We start from the raw sequence: 20356 nt of genomic DNA on the forward strand, positions 1-20356 counted from the left end.
TCTCATGGGACATGTCTCATGGGATATGTCTCATGGGACATATCTCATAGGAAATGTCTCATCAGAAACGTCTCATGGAACATGTCTCATGAAACATGTCCCGTGAGACATGTCCCATGAGACATTTCCAATGAACCATGTCTCATGGGACATGTCTCATGAAACATGTCTCATCGGAAATATCTCATATGAAATGTCTCATAGGAAATGTCTCATGGGACATGTCTTATCGGAAATATCTCATGGGACATTTCTCATGGGACATGTTTCATAGGACATGTCAATAATTTTTGGGAAGCCTTGCTGCGGAACTCGGTGGGAAAAAAAATCAATGAGAAGATGAAGTACTAGCTACTAGGTGTCATAAACTATAGAAGATACAACAATGAACTTTGTTTGTCTTGTACAAGATGCTATCCATGAAACCTTTAGAATGGCTGGGTCGGGGATATTCATAGCGAATGAAAGCTCCAGCAGCTCGTGAATATCTTTATCTTTACAATACCCTGATTCCATGTTTTTTGCGCAGGAAAGGCTTTCCATACGAACAAAAAATCAGGCGACAAGATGAAACACTGCGAAACATCAAGATTTTGTTTGGGTGGTATGAAAATGCTTCAAATGAGGTCACTGTGGTTGTTTTCTCAAAGAAATAAAAAGAAACACCCAATGCACTCTACCTTACTTTTATGTAAATCCACTTCGAATCACGCAATTAATAAACATTTCAAATAAACGAACAGCATAGGATTTTTTCTTATTGTGTTTTATTAAAGGTAAAGGTCACAGGTTAAGGCAGTACTAACCACAAACCTCAACATTTAACCATAATTCTCCGAAACTAATTATGGTGGTTTTTTGAAGGAATATAATTTGTGTGACCGGATTCGAAAATATATTTTCATAGCACCACAAGTACAAGAAAAAAAAATAATAACGACAGTATTTTATTTATTGTCATAGCTATCGTTTATTCCGAAATGCTCCTGCTCCATTTAAAACTCTATGTTGTAATTGGGGAGGTCTAGTTCTATGTCAGGTCAGGCTTCCTAGAGAGGTTATCGACTTCCTGATGATGATGGTGAGCTCAATAGTTAACCGTGTTATTGTTAGCTCACTATTGCGTGTGTCTAAGAAGGAATATGAATCGATAGTTTTTCCTTCACAACCATTGCTAGATTGTGTTGTGCCACTCAATTGAGTCGAAAGTAGTAAAGATCAAATTCGTTTTTTATGCTGATAACCACAACAGCCAGGACTACAGCTTTTTTCTTTGTTGTGTCACTATTTTTTATGCTTAGATTATGGAGTGAGATTAATGGCAAAAACTTTCCATGGCAAATAAATTAACTGACTGGTTAGAGGAACTTCAATATTTAGGTATGACAAAATAGGCTTGAAAACATCTTAAAGCTTACAGGACATCAGTTTCTGTTCAAAGTCCCGAAACATGTTTTGAATTGAATATATGAGTTCATAGTGAACAGGTCTATGCATTTAGGTAGAAAAATTACAAAACTAGGTTTTTGAGATTTTCAAAAAAAAAATCAAGGTTAACCCCTTGCCATAAAAAAATACATTTTCAAAAATTTCCTTAAATTTCATCGATTCAGATATCCAAAGATATAGTACAGGTAAAATAGTACATAAAATCAAGAAATAAAAAACAAAAATTGTTACCCTCATGAAACTTGGCAAAAAGTTTGCTTTTGGAATAAGAACCAAGTACAAAAAAGTCTATAAAAAAAGTGGGTGGAAGGGTGTTTTTTCGCGCACAAGAGGGAGGGGGTGAAGGTCAAAAATATACCTACTGAAAAAAGTTGTTTGTCGAATATCATCATTATGACACATGTTTTTAAGGTATTTTTTGATGCTGATTCTAATGACATAAAAATAAAGTAAATACGATTGCTCTAAAAAAAGTTATAGCCGATTGAAAACAAGGGTGCTTGTTTTTTGACTTCAACATATAAAATATAACCGAAACCCATGGGAAAAACATGCTACACTGATGAAATTCGGGATGAAGGTTTTAGATAAAGCAGGGACAAAGAATTCATAAAGTTCTTAAAATTATTTTTGGTGAAAGGTTGTTTTTTTGATGGGTTAAGTTGTGTGTGAGGAAGGTATCATAACAGCTGACTTAAATTTTATTTTAATTTTTTTTTTTATAAGAATTAAAAATCTAAAAAGTGTACAAAATTATCTTGGGTAAAAAGATGTTTTTTTTTTAAGAAATGATGAAATTCGGAATTAGTACCACAAAAACTAGGAAAAAATTGTCACACCAATGAAATTTTGTAAAAATGTTTCATTTATAACAGAAACCAAGAACCCAAAAAGTCTATACAAATATTTTAGGTTTAAGGGTGTTTTTTTGGGAAATAGGGAAAAATCCGCGATAAGTCCGATAAAATCAATGGTATAAATGGTACCCTTACGAAATTCATTAAATATGTTCTCTTTCCAATGGAAATTACGAAGAATGTAAGTCTATAAATTTTTTTTATGTGAAAGGGTGTTTTTTTTTAAGTAAAGAAAATATGGGTATATTTAAAAAAATGTGTAATAGTAGAGTAATATTAGTGGTAACCTTTTGAAATTTAGCAATTATGTTACTTTAAAGATAAGAAACAAGAATCTAAAGTGTCTATAAAAATATCATGGTTAAAAGGGTGTTTTTTTGAGTGAAAACAAAAACGATGGGTCACCCTAATGAAATTTGGTAAAAACATTGATTTTGGGATAGAAAGCAAGAATAAAGAGTTTTTATAAAAAAAATTTTTGTGAAAGGGTGTTTTTTTCGAAGAGACAGTCAAATCTGCATTTGGTCCCAAAAAGCCAATGATTCATTTTTTATTTATGGTTTTGATGACAAATTAAACATTTATAGATAAGTTCTTACACGTTTCACGCGAATCATTGGCTCTTTGGGACCAAATGCAGATTTTACTGTCTCTTCGAAAAAAACACCCTTTCACCAAAATTTTTTTATACTGTAAATTCTATTCATTAATGAAAACCAAAAGCTTCTTTGAGGTCAGGTTGGTGAGTTATTCACAGTCGAAGTTTCTTTTTTTCTTAAATTCGGAAGTAGATTTCTTCGGAATAAATTTTTGAATTGAAGATATGGGTTCAACAGGTCTATGCAAATAGGCACAAAAATTACAAATCTAGTTTTTTGAGATTTTTGAAAAAAATAAAGGTTAACCCCTTGCCATAAAAAAATGCATTTTCAAAAATTTCCTCCAACTTCTTCGAATGAGATATCAAAAGAAAGGTTTCTTCAAGCTCTTTAATTGAATGAAAACCAAAAATTCTTTGAGGTCTAGCTGGTGAGTTATTTGCAATCGAAATTTCTTTTTTTCTAAATTCAGAAGAAGATTTTTTCGGAATACAGGGTTTAAGTAAGTTTGGAATTGAAGATATTTCTCATTGTCTATGCAAATAGATTTTCGAAAAAAAAACAAGGTTAACCCCTTGCCATAAAAAAAATGCATTTTCAAAAATTTCCTCCAAATCCATCGAGTGAGACATCAAAAGAAAGGTATCTTTAAGCTCTATTCGTAATTGAAACCAAAAAGTCACTTTATGGTCTTGTTGCTGAGTTATTTGCAGATATCTTCGAACTATGAATTTTTAAAAAAATTTATTTTTTGGATTTTCGAAAAAAATTGCATTTTCAAAAATTTCCTTCAAACCTATCGATTGAAACATCAAATGAATGTTTTCTTTAAGGTTTATTCATAAATGAAAACTAGAAGTTCCTTTGAGGTCTGGTTGCTGAGTTATGTATTTCACATCAGAATAAGCTATATAACTTTCAATTTGCATACCTTCCAAAATTTAGAAAAAAATGAAATGCACAATTCTAATAAATCTGATCGTTAAAAAAAAAAGAAGTTGACGCTACGAATAAGAAGAGGTCCCAAAACCGTGCTTTCATATAAAAACCTAGCTCAAAAGTAAATTCTATCACAAAACATCTTCATTTGCCGACAGAAAACATTTCAAGCTAAATCTAAAGACCCCTTTGAATACAAAATTAATTTTATTATTTAAAATTAAATTATGCAAATTTTGTTGTTCAAAAAAAAAAAAAAAAAAAAATATATATATATATAAAAATTAATATATTTTAAACCAATAAAATAAAGAAGTGTGGCTATCAAGAAACAACCATTTTATTTGAATGCATAGCTTATTGTATAGAAGAGCAATGATCAGTCGCTAAGAACACTTTAAAGCAGCAAGAAGCCAAGAAGTTAGGTTATCGATTGATAACACACAATCGTTTATTTATTCGTTTATATTCAAATTATAATTCGGATTTGTTGAGTGAGACATCTAAATATTATAATGATAGAGAGTGAAAAACTTCAAAACAAAGGTACCTTTACCTATTACCTGATTTATGTGAAAATAGCATAAATACAAAAATTTTGTGGAATAAAAACGTGACCGGGAAGTGCTATATGAATTCTATTTTATTCAGATAAACAAGTTTAATACAAATCAAGTTCGAAAAAAATAATAATTGTTTCAATTAATTTGTTTTGGCCGAAGATTAAATGTGGTTTGAAGAGCTTAAAAAAAAAATTTGAAAAATATATCTGGAAATATGTGAATGTTAATGATTTATAAGCCAGTTTTATAAGAAAGTACCAAAGTGAAATGAAATGAATCTAGAAATAATTTGGGTAGAAGCCTTGGTTTAATTTGTACAGAACACTAAAAAATGTTAAGATCGATAACAAGGTTTGAAAGACTGTGATCATCTTGAAATATATATATGTAGAAGACTTCATTTTTTATTTTCATTTTGTTATCATCAAATTGTCTACACTCAAAGCTCAATGAAACTTTAAGCGTAAAATTAATTTGATAAGACAGATTTAATCTATACTGTCTACAAGAACAGAGCTTATCCGTTTCTTTGTCATAATCTTTACTTTATTAAACAAAACAAACCAAATTTATTCAAATATAGCCATTATTTTCAGCAATATCTACACGTGCTATAAATAGTTCTCCTGAAATATTTCTTGCTTGATTTCTAGGTTCGTTATTAAACAACAAATAATGTCTGATGCTGTGAGTCATGGGTGAGGCCCAGTCGTTAAATGGAAGTTCTTCCATTCAACCTCAAATTAAAGAGGTAATCAAAGATTCTCTTAGACAAAGCTTTGTTTTCCATGTCGCTAAGCCGGTGAGCAAGCGTAAACAACTTGTTTCTAGCATTGATTAAAGCTTGAACTATACCTGAACAGCTTATAGAGTTCACAATTGTTTAGATTTTTTGCTATCATAATACCTATTTTATGTTTTCATTAAAACTGGAAATAGGTATCTCAGTTTTTATAGCTTTTGAGTTTGTTTTGGCTTACCGAAGTATCTTACAGTTTTCTAAGCAAATTTTTCCTTGGTTGCTCCCGAGTGCATGGAGAGAGATGAACCTTGAAATATTTCTACTTTTATCACCACGATGAAAAAAAATACAAACGTGTTTTCCTGAAGCGAAGGTGAACAAAGTTGTTTTTTACAAAGTAGTCGGGAAATTAAACCAGAGAGATCGTTTAATGTTTGCCTCTACTCATCACCGATTCATGTTGAACTGACCTCGAAAAATATTTATTTTAAAGCAACCCAACAGTTTTACAATGACAATAGCGAATCGAAGGATTTGTTAAAAATGTTAAGCAAATGTACACCAAAGATCTGAGAAAGTTTTAAGTTGTTTAGCACTTTATCTATGTGCGTTCCTGCGTTGGTGTACCATTACTTCGAGCTCTTCTAAAATATTTATCTCAACCCTTACTGGAAGAAAAAAAAGGCTTAGTAACAAGGCTAAACAAGAAGTTTAACAAACATTTCTTGCAAGTACTATGTACAAAACGGTTTTCTTATCTTACACCTTTTAAAACATCAAAGATCTCTGTGATTTCATTCGCTATTGTCTAGGTTCAACGAACATACTTTCGACATTTGTTGTTGTTTAATAAATATGCAAATCTTGGTCTTTATGCTTCTACCAAAGAAGTTATGTGGGACTATGTTGGTTTTTCTGCCGATATATACCCAAGACACTGACGTCAATCACAACTGAATTAATTTGATTGTTGGTTTGTTTGTTTTGAGGTGAGGGAATAGACTACTTGCAATTATGAAAGTTTTCCTCTTAAAAAAGTCTGAATCCGTTTCCATTAAGAGTTATCTAACCGAATATGCTCTTAATTTCAATCTTCTCATATACAGGGTGTCCCAAAAGTAATGGATCAAACGAAATATGCTGATGGGCCAACTTAAGGGCTTTCAGAATTTGGTAACTTGTTCATCGCAAATCCTTACGGTTTTTGATTTAACGCAATTCTTGTGAAATTTCGAAAAATCCCTACTTTGCAACAGTATTTTGCTTCCTGCTCCCATTATTGATTTTTGTTTTTTAAAATTCTTTTACAAAAACATTGCCAAATAATTAGGAACAATTAATAATTCAAAATATTTTTTATTCCATACGCCATTTCGCTGCAAATTAACTAACAGTTTCAAGTTTTATAAAAAATTAATTTCTAACTTTTATTTGAGATCAACACCGCAAAAAAAATTTGTACGGTGTGGGAATGGTTTATTATTTTAAAACCCTGTTTTGTTGAATTCAAATTGTAATATTATGCGATCTAACTGCAACTTTGCATTTTTGAAAACTAGAATAACAGGGCAACTTTTTAAAATAATGAACCATTCTCACACCGTACAAATTTTTTTTGCGGTGTTGCTCTCAAATAAAAGTTAGAAATTGATTTTTTATAAAACTTGAAACTGTTAGCTAATTTGCAGCGAAATGGCGTATGGGATAAAAAAACATTTTGATTAATTAATTGTTCATAATTATTTGGCAATGTTTTTGTAAAAGAATTTTAAAAAACAAAAATTGATAATGGGAGCAGGAAGCAAAATACTGTTGCAAAGTAGGGATTTTTCGAATTTTCAGAAGAATTGCACTAAATCAAAAACCGTAAGGATTTGGGATGAACAAGTTACCAAATTTTGAGAGTCCTAAAGTTGGCCTATCAACATATTTCGTTTGATCCATTACTTTTGGGACACCCTGTATATCCTTGAAGGATTTTATTGAAGTCATATCCCCCATTAGATTGTAAGATAATTTTATTGCGAAATATTTCTTCCTTATAATGAAAGCTTATGAATTATCATCATTATTATCATTTTCATTACCATTGCTCTACACAACTCGATGCAATAGCTACGACAGTAAATCACTATTTTTGTATTCCTTCTTTATCCCACTTTTTGGGTGGTTATACTGTCAAATACCGATACCCGTAGTGTGAAGCTTGTACCTATGTAGATTAGAAGTTCCTTTACAGGACCCATAACCTAATTAATAAACAATTTTCTACAACAGCTTCCTTAAAGGCAGTAGTCATTTTACCACTGATTCCATATTGAGAGATTCATACTCTTAAATCTCATTTTTACTTGCAATGTACCACAAGTAAAGGATACCAGTGTTGCCAGAATATTTTCGGGGCAAGGAGCCGATTTTGAAAAATCTTGGAGCCAAAAATGGTCCAAAAAAATGCAAAAAATTTTTGTCGCATGGGATTTAAATTTTTTTTTTTTTTTATTTTCAAATAAATTTTGCTTATCAAACTTCAAGTGCAATTATTTTTTCATTTTGTTGATATATTCTGGTTTTCATGATCATTTACGGGAGTAAAATTAAATTTTAAATGAAAATTAAATCAAAAATGTGTTCAATTTGGTTGTCTGCTCACATTTTTAGTGGATTTTTGCAATAAAATTCTTTGATTTTAAAGGAGCCTGAAATCGTCAAGTTCAAAATTAAAAGAGACAAAATCCGATAAATCGAATATCAAAATTTTAAGGAGCGAGTTAAAAGTTCAAGGAGCTAGTTTGGCGATAAATAGCCAACTCTGGCAACACTGAAGGATACATTAAAACAAATTGAACTCGAGATAGAAAAGAGTCATGAGATTACGATGAATGTTAGTTCAACAATTCTGGAGCGTCATCATGTAACTTGATACAAATTTATATTTAATTCAAAGTGTAGTGTATTAACATCATATTTTATGGAGCATGGATAAACATGCTCAACCTCAATACAATAATGAGTAAGTATATTGAGTATATTGATATCTAATCTCTTATCTCATCTATGATTGTCTCGTGTGCATGCTCAACTGGAAAGTAGTTGAGTTCTAATCTGACCACTGACAAGGGCGCGTGCGTGCATTGGCGAGCCAACACTACACAAAGTTATATAATTTTCAGAATACCTATAACCTAACATTATTTTTTTGTTTATTTTATTGTGCAATAAAAAATGGGAAAAGTTGAAAAAATTGAGGACAAAAATCACTTTTTCAAGATTTATGGGATAAAAACATCTTAGAGGATATAATATATATAGTGCTTGTTCCTATACTTAATACATTGTAACGCCATATGCATGGATAGGGGTCGCTGCCTTCGTTTTTCAGTGCGAGTCCGGTTCCGCAGCTGTAAATAAACACGCTTGTTGATGACAGCTATCAAATGAAAATAAAATGTAGGCATGCTCTCATCGAAAAACTTAAAGAAACTAGAGCCCTCTATAAAAGCTTCACGGAACTAACAGCACAAGCACTCCATATATTATATCCTCTAAGAAACACATACACTTAGAGCCATTTTCTTCACTACAAGTTGAACTCAATTTGATGATTTTTATTCTCAACTTGTGATTTTGTTTTTCTTCACTAAAAGTTGACAGTTTCAAATTTCGTTTCTCAACTCTCGAGTTGATCAACTTCTGGTTTTCTCAACTTCCAAAATAAGTAGAAGTTGAGAAAGCAAACTTTAGATTTTTTATGAAATGTCATGTTTTTTCTTTCAATTTTTTGTTTCAAACGTTTTTTTATGCTGAATATCGCGATAAAAACAAAAAAAAATATTTTGTATGCCTGAAAAATAACACATGAAATGGCTCTTAGGAATTTTTTTTTAAAGAAAAATTTACACATTACGTACATACATATGCACATATCAAAGGGTTTACTTCCACGTTCATTTAAATCGCTCATTGATGCACTTTAAATCAAATTTATGAAAACATATTATTCCAAGGCAGACAGTTATGATAAGATTTTATGACACCTTTTCCACCGATTTCCTTTAACATCATTTCAAAATTATTGAGAGGCACACACACAAAGCACAAAGTTACACAAGAAGAGAGATATGTTAAAAATTAATTTATAGCAAAAAAAACAAAGAAAAATGCATTCTAAACAACGATATAATTTTATTTCTAATTTAAAAACGAATTTGACTTTTTGAACTAACAAAAAATGCACAACTTCGTTTTAAATGACATACACGATTGCTTTTCATATTTAAAACTGACTGTCACAAATATCCCAGGGATAATTTTTCAAACTTGATGTTGGCCAACTTCTGTTTTTAAAACTCGAGTGTTAAGAAAAAAATAGTGAAGAAAACAAATTCTCAACTCGTGTCTCAACTTTCGAGTTGATGTCAACTCTCAAGTTCGCCAACTCTCGAGTTTGCTTCAAGTTGAGTAATAGTGAAGAAAATCGGCCTATTGTTTAAACAATAGACTTATATACATCATTTTAAAGGTCTAAAAACCCCCTTTCCAAAAACACATTAACTAAGATATTGATAGATTACATCGTAAGGTCTGTAAAAATCGTTTTTGTAAAAAAAAAAAAAAATGGAGGGTTCCAAAAATATAACAAAAATATTATTATATTATTTTATTATATTATTAATATTATTATGCATTATTCGACCATACAAACAGCCTACACTATGTAATTTGTTGGGTGTATTTTCAGTGTCTCACCATGTTATCGGTTCAATCGTAGGTATGGAAAATAGATGCCACTGCTCACTTGTATCGAGTTTACTCTATTGTACGAAGTTGCGTGCTGGCGACCATGTCTGTTTGTCTCTACATCGAGTTACTGCTCAAATCCCTGAAGCGATTTGCTTCAAACTTTGAAAATATAGGTTTTTGGTGAATTCCATTTTTTTTTTTTAAGAAACAAAATGAGCATACCGCTCACCTATGACCAAAATAAAAAAAGTTGTTTTCCTCAAAAACAGTTTTAACGATTTTGACTAAAAAAATACGAGCACTGTGGCGCATCCTACATCCTACTTTTAATATAAAAATAAATGAACACGTCGTTTATTATTACAATTATGAATTAAAAAAAAAAAAATCAATTGATTTGCTATAGCTTCAGGTATAAAATTAAACGATTAATAAGGGTCACTGTGGCGTATGCGTAACATCTAAAAATTTAGAGATTTTTTTTTTTAATGTTACTCGAAACTGTTTTTTAAATTTTTTATTTAAATGAATCTATAAAGCAAATAATATAAAGAAGCATTTACTCAAATCTTAATTTATTCTTTTTCAAAAAGGCTTTTAAAAATGTTTTTTTTTTTTTTAATTTAAAATACATATCTTCATTTAGTTGTTGTTATTAATAGGTACATTATTTTAAAAATTTGAGGTACCCAATGCAATGGGGTATTTGGCGGAAAACTGCTCCGCGCCGCACACTGAGCTTGGCTGTAAACCACCGCAGATCTAAAATCAAAAAATGCAACGTGTGGAGCAATTTTACAAGATTATTTTTTTAAAACTCAATTTCCGTTGGTATTTATAAATGCACAAGGACGGTCGTGTCGTGCCTCAAATTTATTTTTTTATTCAAGTCGAACTTCGGGAAACTATGGTCAATATTTGTTATTATTCCTTGTATGTACATACAGGTACAGTGGATTATATTTAATTAAGCTCTCCTGCAGGTTGAAACAATAAATTTACTCATACAATGAAAGCCTTTAATTATTTCAGTACCAATTTTATAATGCACCATTTTCATTCTATTTCCAGGTCCATTTCTAGGTACCCGCCATGTTCAGGCACTGCTTCTATTTCTCTGCTTTGTAGTGAACTTTATAGATCGACTCAAAACATCAGTTGCAATTCTGGCAATGACTGATGGAGACTCATCAAATGCATCATTTGAAGTAAGTTTTATTTAAACACCTATAAATCCTAACATCTAACGAAACAGCTTCTTATTTATAGGAATTTGATTGGGATAAAACACAAAAAGGATACATCCTTAGCAGTTTCTATTGGGGAATGATACTCACTCAATTTATTGGCAGTTTCATGTGTCGTAAATTTGGTGCAAAGATCACTATTCTCATCTCTACTTTGGGCTCTGCACTTTTGACCTTAATAACTCCAGTCCTCATACCCTTGGGTGGATGGCAAGCATACACAATAATATCGATTATTCAAGGAATGTTCCAGGGCTTATTTACGCCATGTATTCATGACCATATTGCCAAATGGGCACCAGTTGAAGAACGAATCCGACTGGGAGCTTTTGCCCATTCTGGAATTGAAATGGGAACCATTTTGGCAATGGGAGTGCCAGGCTTCATAGCACAATCAAGCTGGGGCTGGCCTGGAATATCCTATGTTTCTGGAGGAATAAGTGTCGCTTGGTGTATACTTTGGGTTATTTTCGCCGACAACAGTCCAAGTAATTCTAGATTCATAAGTTTGGAAGAAAAACAATTCATCCTTACTTCACAGCAAAAAAGTGACGATGAACAAAAGAAAATTCCAATTCCCTGGAAGGCTATTTTGACATCGGTTCCGTTTTTATCGCTTATTGTTATAGAAAGTGCTCAAGCTTTAGGCTTCAAGACTATTCAAAACGAAATACCATCATACTTCCATGGTATTTTGAATTTGGACATCAAATCGAATTCATTGTTTTCGGCACTTCTCTACTTGGTCATGTTTGCAATGACCAATTTGTGTCTGTTCCTTTCGGATTATATTATGAACAAGAAGATCATGAGTTTGACAGCACTTCGAAGGACGGTGAGCACAATCTCAACGTGGATTCCAGCTGTGACTCTTATTTTAGTTGGATTCTTGGATGAACAGCAAAAGACTCTGGCCATAGTTCTCATGACAGCTACTGTTGGTGTAAATGGAGGTGAGGTTATTGGAAGCGGATTGAATGCTATTGATCTTTCGTCAAATCATGCGGCAACTCTGATTGGTATCACTACAACTGCGATGAGTGTAATTTATATGGTTACACCGTTGTTCGTTGGATTGATAGTTGGTGATGGGGTAGGAAAGAAAATAAGTTTACAATAATTATTACTTATTTTAACGGTTTTCTTGTTTTTTTCTTTAGACTGAACGAACAGAATGGCAAATTGTGTTTGCTATCACAGCTCTGGTATTGTTTTTCGCTAATTTGCAATACATTTTCCTTGGAAAGACAAGTACTCAGCCATGGGATGATGAAAATTTCATGTTGAATAAAAATAAATCTGAAATTGGTCAGGAAAATGGAGAAAAACAGACTGCAAAGGAAGAACCTAGGGAAAGTTACATTAACCATGGATATTCATATTCCATTCAAGATACATAATAAAAATAAAAAAAAAAAAGCATTTTTTTATTTCAATTCAAAGTATTTTGGCTAGAACAGAATCGTAAACGAAATTTTTGCTATGCTTTCCGACGCATTTTTCGTAGCTTGACTAATGAAATTCTTTCCTGTGCTAGAATATTTGGAGAGTTTTAAATCATTTGTCACTCACATTTAGATATTCTCTAGGTCATTTTTCGTGCTCAAAAAGCGTTTTTTTTACTTTGGAGGCTTAGAAAAACTTTCGTTTCGCTCCAGCAGCGTACTAGGCTTCTTTTCTAAAACGCAATGTTAATGTTGAATTCGTTGCTTAGAATATAGGAAGTCTTTGGTGAACATAACAAACAAAAATTTACACCACTCTGAAAATATACTTATCGGAAAGTTTTTACCAAAAATTTGATCTTGAGCTTTCGCGACGAATTTAATGTGGTTGATTCTCGACCAATTAAATACATACGTATTTTCATAAATGATAGTGTCAAAAAAACTGTTAAACTTTAGGAACGATATTGTAGAAAAAAGAATTTATAACGGCGTAATCTTATTTTAATAGTGTTAAGCTAATTTCCATTATTTCTTATTTTGATTCCCATATCTATTTGACTATTACTCAAAAACCGATTAGTTAATTAAAAAATGATTTGCGGAACTATTTTTACTTGCGATCTGTCTGTTTGTAGCTATGTTTGTTAGACTGTCTACTAGTCTGTATCAGGAGCTACAGCCTAAACAGATGGACCAATTAACATCAAACTTGGTACGTACCTACCTATCGTTTTGCGAGGGTTTTTGGAATGAATTGTTAAGGAACAAAAATATCAGTTACTTTCTTCGATATAATAATTTTGGAAAGGTCTATTTTCTCAAAAACGACTCATTGCTTCTATAAAACCGTTTTTTTTTTTTTTTTTAATTTTTGAAGTTCTAAACGTATAATTCACTTTCAACGAAATTTTAAATACAAAAGCATTTTAGCTCAGGGAAATTAGTCAAAATATGGGGATGAAATCGCATTTTCGCGGGACAAAATTTTTTTCATGGAATGTGTTCGGGGGGTTGTCCTTATCATAAAAGTCAATTTGTTGGGATAATTGGAGGTTGGGAACAGCCGCCATCTTGGAAAAGAGATTGGTATCGTTTTTATTGAATAGCTCCATTGTTGTTCATTTTAACAAAAAATGACAAAGGTAAGATTTATTAACAATAAAATTATATAAAAAATGATATACAACACAATTCCTTGAGTTTATTAAATAAAATTTTATAGTTGGTTAAAGTGCGGGTTTGTGTCTCAAGGTTGGGGCAAAATGACATTTTTTCATATATCTGACGAACTTTTGATTTGTCTGGGTAATTCTCTAAGAATAGTACTTAAAATTATCTATAAAATGAGCCCACAATCGTTATTGTAACCGTCATATTGTAGAAGTTATCAAATTCCGAAACTCTCCATGTACTAGTCAAAAGTGAGAAAAAGCTACACTTAGGAGCAAAAAAACGGAATCAAATAAATTATTTTTATTTAAAACAAAAAATGCAATGGATAAAATAAAGTTTCTTCAAATCTCATGGTCTCATCTAAAAGCTTGGATTTTTTACTTTGAATTGTTGGTAAAAACATAATAATGCGTACGATAGTTTCATCGCTATCTGTCAATTAATTGCACTTCATTTTTGTTTAATGTTAAATTTTCTTGATACTCTCTGCTTCAATTTCAGTTTTTTTTTCCTTACGTTACTATTGACGTTGTCTGTCAAAAAATTGCACTTCATTTTTTTAAAATGGTAAATTTTTCAGATATTCTCCATGTTTCAATTTCAGTTTTTTTTCCTTACATACTTCATTTATGTTTATTGGATCTTTATAAAGTGAACGGGTTTTTAAGTGTCTACCATTGATTTAAAGCTTTTGTTTTAAGCTTTTAAATTGTGCAATTAAAATTCATGTGTGTCAATTGCATCCTCACGAATTTTCGTTTTTACAGAACTCAAAGTTTGATTCCATTTTTTTGCTCCTAAGTGTAGTTTTTTGCTAGTAGGCCGAGCAAATTTTGGGAGTAGAGGTATAACCAAAACATAAGTACGCAGTTTTGTACCCATGCTAGTCTTAATATCGACTTCAAATGTCTGACAACTCTAATTTTGTGCTTTATACGGTTTTCGGGGGGTTAAATAACGTAAGTTTTCCAGTTAATGTGAATGAGCTAAATTTACATTATTTCAAAGTATAAATATAAAAACTGATGCTCTGTCATTTTTTAGATAATTTTATTGTTAATAAGTCTTACCTTTGTCATTTTTTGTTAAAATGAACAACAATGGAACTATTCAATAAAAACGATACCAATCTCTTTTCCAAGATGGCGGCTGTTCCCAACCTCCAATTATCCCAAAAAAATGACTTTTATGATAAGTACAACACATTCCATGAAAAAAAATTTGTCCCGCGAAAAATGCGATTAAATTTACTAATTTCCCTGGGCTATTTATAAAGTTTTAATAAAATTCAAGAAGAGAAGATTTTGCATTTAAAAACATGAATCTTTATCTACTTTTAAAAAATCAAACTTTCGAAATTGATATTTAATTATTAATTAATAGCTCCAATTAAATAAATATACATATATTTTGCAAAATAAACCTCAAGAAGTTTTTCGTAGCAGATTTAGTTTTTTAATTCGCTGGGGACAAACGCCTATTTTGTTTGATTCTCATTTATTGGATTTTTCTTCTGCTTTTGTAAATTTTGACCATTCCCAAAATATCAGTTTCTTTTTCACATTTTTCTATTGATTGGAAATATTACACGCAGATTTGGTAGGCTTCGTAGTTTCTTTGAATTCATAGGCCCCAATAAAGCTCGGGGAATTGTCAAAAACTCTAATCCTGACTAGCTATTTGATTTATTTTCGTTTATAAAATATGTACACGTTTTCAAGCCTAATTTTTTTTAATCAATAACTGAGTGTAAACACACTTAAATGCTGCTAATTACACTGGTCAACAAGGTTTTTGCCACAACAACCAAAATATACTTTTCTAGTAGTTTTTGATGTGCTGAACACGAATTTGAAGTCAGAAAATTGTTATTGGCCTCCGTTTTTTAAATATTACCGTTAGAAAATGTAAAAAAACGTAATTTTGGCTGCTTTCGAGGTTATGTTTTTATGTAAGGGTAATACATTGTGAATAAATTTGTAACGGTGGCTATAAGAACTGATTTTATTCTTTCAAAAAATGTTTAAATCTTTCCGATATCTGTTTTACTGCCCGAGATATTTAAAATTTAAGCAGCGGTCTTTGAATCAGAAACAACACTGGCCAACCAAATTAAACTTTTTTTGCCACAAGAACCAAAATATACTTTTCTGAAGGTTTTTGGGTTGCTGAGCTCGAATCCGCAATCAGAAAAATTTTATATATAAGTGCAAAAAAAAGGTTTTTTTTATAACGGTTATATTTCAAGAACGGAGGCTAATAGAATTTTTCTGATTGCGGATTCGTGCTCAGCAACCCAAAAACCTTCAGAAAAGTATATTTTGGTTCTTGTGGCAAAAATTCTGTGATCAGAGACTTAATCTTTAAATTAAGTTTAGTTTCTCTTTGGCTTATTAACTGAAACTTAAGATATCTCGAGCAATAAAAGAAATATCGGGAAAATTTAAACAGTTTTTGAAAGTAGAATATCAGTTCTGATAATAACCGTTACAAATTTGTTTCTAATGAATTACCCCACATAAAAACAGAACCTCGAAAACAGCCAAAATGACGTTTTTTAGCATTTTATAACGGTAATATTTCAAGAACGGAGGCCAATCAAATTTTTCTGACTTCAGATTCGGATTCAGCACCCCGAAAAATACTAGAAAAGTATATTTTGGTTCTTGTGGCAAAAAAAAAAGTCAAATTTTGTTGACCAGTGTTATTTATCATGATTGAAGTCGATAATGGAGAAGAAGAAGAGGTAAACAACTACTTTCATATGAACACAAAATCGTTCAACTTTAAAATATTAGTACATACGTACATATAGTACAATAGTACATAAAATCAAGAAATAAAAAAAAATCATTGTTACACTCATGAAACTTGGCAAAAAGTCAATGATAAATTTTAATTTTGGTTTTGATGACAGTTGGTAATCACACCATAATGGCTACTTTTGCAGATGATACCGCAATTTTGGTACCCGACAAATGTGTCTCTAAGGACTAAGGCAGCAGTAAAACTACAAACAGTCCGAGATTGGACCGAAAAATGGCGTATCAAACTAAATAAAACAAAATCTTCACATATAAACTTTACAAATAAAAAGATAAACAATATTCCAATATTCATTAATAATCAAGCTGTACCTTACGCCAATACGGCCAAATACCTTGGAATGACTTTGGATGCAAAGCCAAAGTGGAAAGAGCACATCAAAAAGAAAAGAGAAGAACTAAACTTGAAACATAGAAAAATGTACTGGTTACTTGGTAACAACTCTGATTTATCAACCCAAAACAAAATAATGCTGTATAATCAAGTACTAAAGCCTGTTTGGACACCCGTATAAACTTAGCATGACAACTTTTGAAAAGTTAATTTTTTTTTGGCTCAGTAATTGCCGCATAATTGCCGTGTTTATGCCGTGAAGTCAAAAAAATTGCCGCGCGCTTAGTTTGGTCAGAATCGGTAAACCAAGTTTGTCATGCTAACTTTATATAAAGTTAGCATGACAAATTTTAATTTTTGATCAATTTAAATTTTTTTTTCGCTAATTATTTAAAGTTTAATTGCCGTAATTATGCCGTGAAATCGAAAATAATATATCTCTTTTGGTTTTCTCAAAAAAAAAATAAAATGTATTTTTTGTTAACCCTATTCCATATAAAGTTAGCATGACACACCCTGTATTTCTTAAATCCTTGGTCAATTTGAAAATTTTTTTGACCAATTAATTGCCGCATTGGGTTACTATAAAAACCGCAAACTCAAAAAAATTGCCGCGCTTTTGGTTTTTTCAAAAAAAATTAAAAACTGTTTTTGACCTGATATCGTATAAAGTTAGCATGACAAACCATCTATTTCTTAAATCCTTGGTCAATTTGAAAATTTTTTTGGCCAATTAATTGCCGCATTGGGTTACTATAAAAACCGCAAACTCAAAAAAATTGCCGCGCTTTTGGTTTTTTCAAAAAAAAATTAAAAACTGTTTTTGGCCTCATATCGTATAAAGTTAGCATGACAAACCATCTATTTCTTAAATCCTTGGTCAATTTGAAAATTTTTTTGGCCAATTAATTGCCGCATTGGGTTAATATAAAAACTGCAAACTCAAAAAAATTGCCGCGCTTTTGGTTTTTTCAAAAAAAAATTAAAAACTGTTTTTGGCCTCATATCGTATAAAGTTAGCATGACAAACCATCTATTTCTTAAATCCTTGGTCAATTTGAAAATTTTTTTGGCCAATTAATTGCCGCATTGGGTTAATATAAAAACTGCAAACTCAAAAAAATTGCCGCGCTTTTGGTTTTTTCAAAAAAAATTAAAAACTGTTTTTGGCCTCATATCGTATAAAGTTAGCATGACAAACCATCTATTTCTTAAATCCTTGGTCAATTTGAAAATTTTTTTGGCCAATTAATTGCCGCATTGGGTTAATATAAAAACTGCAAACTCAAAAAAATTGCCGCGCTTTTGGTTTTTTCAAAAAAAATTAAAAACTGTTTTTGGCCTCATATCGTATAAAGTTAGCATGACAAACCATCTATTTCTTAAATCCTTGGTCAATTTGAAAATTTTTTTGGCCAATTAATTGCCGCATTGGGTTAATATAAAAACTGCAAACTCAAAAAAATTGCCGCGCTTTTGGTTTTTTCAAAAAAAATTAAAAACTGTTTTTGGCCTCATATTGTATAAAGTTAGCATGACAAACCATCTATTTCTTAAATCCTTGGTCAATTTGAAAATTTTTTTGGCCAATTAATTGCCGCATTGGGTTAATATAAAAACTGCAAACTCAAAAAAATTGCCGCGCTTTTGGTTTTTTCAAAAAAAATTAAAAACTGTTTTTGGCCTCATATCGTATAAAGTTAGCATGACAAACCATCTATTTCTTAAATCCTTGGTCAATTTGAAAATTTTTTTGGCCAATTAATTGCCGCATTGGGTTAATATAAAAACTGCAAACTCAAAAAAATTGCCGCGCTTTTGGTTTTTTCAAAAAAAATTAAAAACTGTTTTTGGCCTCATATCGTATAAAGTTAGCATGACAAACCATCTATTTCTTAAATCCTTGGTCAATTTGAAAATTTTTTTGGCCAATTAATTGCCGCATTGGGTTAATATAAAAACTGCAAACTCAAAAAAATTGCCGCGCTTTTGGTTTTTTCAAAAAAAATTAAAAACTGTTTTTGGCCTCATATCGTATAAAGTTAGCATGACAAACCATCTATTTCTTAAATCCTTGGTCAATTTGAAAATTTTTTTGGCCAATTAATTGCCGCATTGGGTTAATATAAAAACTGCAAACTCAAAAAAATTGCCGCGCTTTTGGTTTTTTCAAAAAAAATTAAAAACTGTTTTTGGCCTCATATCGTATAAAGTTAGCATGACAAACCATCTATTTCTTAAATCCTTGGTCAATTTGAAAATTTTTTTGGCCAATTAATTGCCGCATTGGGTTAATATAAAAACTGCAAACTCAAAAAAATTGCCGCGCTTTTGGTTTTTTCAAAAAAAATTAAAAACTGTTTTTGGCCTCATATCGTATAAAGTTAGCATGACAAACCATCTATTTCTTAAATCCTTGGTCAATTTGAAAATTTTTTTGGCCAATTAATTGCCGCATTGGGTTAATATAAAAACTGCAAACTCAAAAAAATTGCCGCGCTTTTGGTTTTTTCAAAAAAAATTAAAAACTGTTTTTGGCCTCATATCGTATAAAGTTAGCATGACAAACCATCTATTTCTTAAATCCTTGGTCAATTTGAAAATTTTTTTGGCCAATTAATTGCCGCATTGGGTTAATATAAAAACTGCAAACTCAAAAAAATTGCCGCGCTTTTGGTTTTTTCAAAAAAAATTAAAAACTGTTTTTGGCCTCATATCGTATAAAGTTAGCATGACAAACCATCTATTTCTTAAATCCTTGGTCAATTTGAAAATTTTTTTGGCCAATTAATTGCCGCATTGGGTTAATATAAAAACTGCAAACTCAAAAAAATTGCCGCGCTTTTGGTTTTTTCAAAAAAAATTAAAAACTGTTTTTGGCCTCATATCGTATAAAGTTAGCATGACAAACCATCTATTTCTTAAATCCTTGGTCAATTTGAAAATTTTTTTGGCCAATTAATTGCCGCATTGGGTTAATATAAAAACTGCAAACTCAAAAAAATTGCCGCGCTTTTGGTTTTTTCAAAAAAAATTAAAAACTGTTTTTGGCCTCATATCGTATAAAGTTAGCATGACAAACCATCTATTTCTTAAATCCTTGGTCAATTTGAAAATTTTTTTGGCCAATTAATTGCCGCATTGGGTTAATATAAAAACTGCAAACTCAAAAAAATTGCTCAAGTTTTTGTTCTTGAACTTTAATCACTGAACTTAAAAGTCTCACGGAGGTAATGTACGACTTTTTAAAAAGACATAAGGTCTACTTTTTGTAAATAAAATGTAAATAGAAAGTAATGGTAAAGAAAGTGCAATAATGAATATTATAAAATTTAGAGGTACCTATAGTGAAAAATATATGCTTTACTAACTGATAATTTTCTACACATATTAATTGTAATAATTTTGTAATACTTACATTTTTTTAGTGAACAATTGCC

The 20356-nt window shown here is 31.0% G+C and overlaps 1 protein-coding gene and 1 long non-coding RNA gene across 2 annotated transcripts in view; both read left to right on the top strand.

The window, feature by feature from the left end:
* Positions 1-20356, top strand: part of LOC129906832 (uncharacterized) — a 179884-nt gene that overhangs the window by 153830 nt on the left and 5698 nt on the right. The window lies entirely within an intron of this gene.
* LOC129906827 (putative inorganic phosphate cotransporter) lies at positions 4226-12562 on the top strand. The gene is made up of 4 exons (XM_055982764.1): positions 4226-4390; positions 10961-11097; positions 11159-12229; positions 12297-12562. Exons 1-4 carry the CDS (start codon positions 4360-4362, stop codon positions 12534-12536), a joined length of 1479 nt encoding a protein of 492 aa, XP_055838739.1. The 5' UTR covers positions 4226-4359; the 3' UTR covers positions 12537-12562.

This window comes from Episyrphus balteatus, chromosome 1 (assembly GCF_945859705.1).
Source record: "Episyrphus balteatus chromosome 1, idEpiBalt1.1, whole genome shotgun sequence".
NCBI lineage: Eukaryota > Metazoa > Arthropoda > Insecta > Diptera > Syrphidae > Episyrphus > Episyrphus balteatus.

Bases quoted from the DNA above. Each gene is read 5' to 3' on its own strand.
- LOC129906827 (XM_055982764.1), top strand. From the start codon at position 4,360: ATGATAGAGAGTGAAAAACTTCAAAACAAAG. The intron at 4,391-10,960 runs GTACCTTTACCT...TTCTATTTCCAG, and splicing joins TGAAAAACTTCAAAACAAAG to GTCCATTTCTAGGTACCCGC. The intron at 11,098-11,158 runs GTAAGTTTTATT...TCTTATTTATAG, and splicing joins CATCAAATGCATCATTTGAA to GAATTTGATTGGGATAAAAC.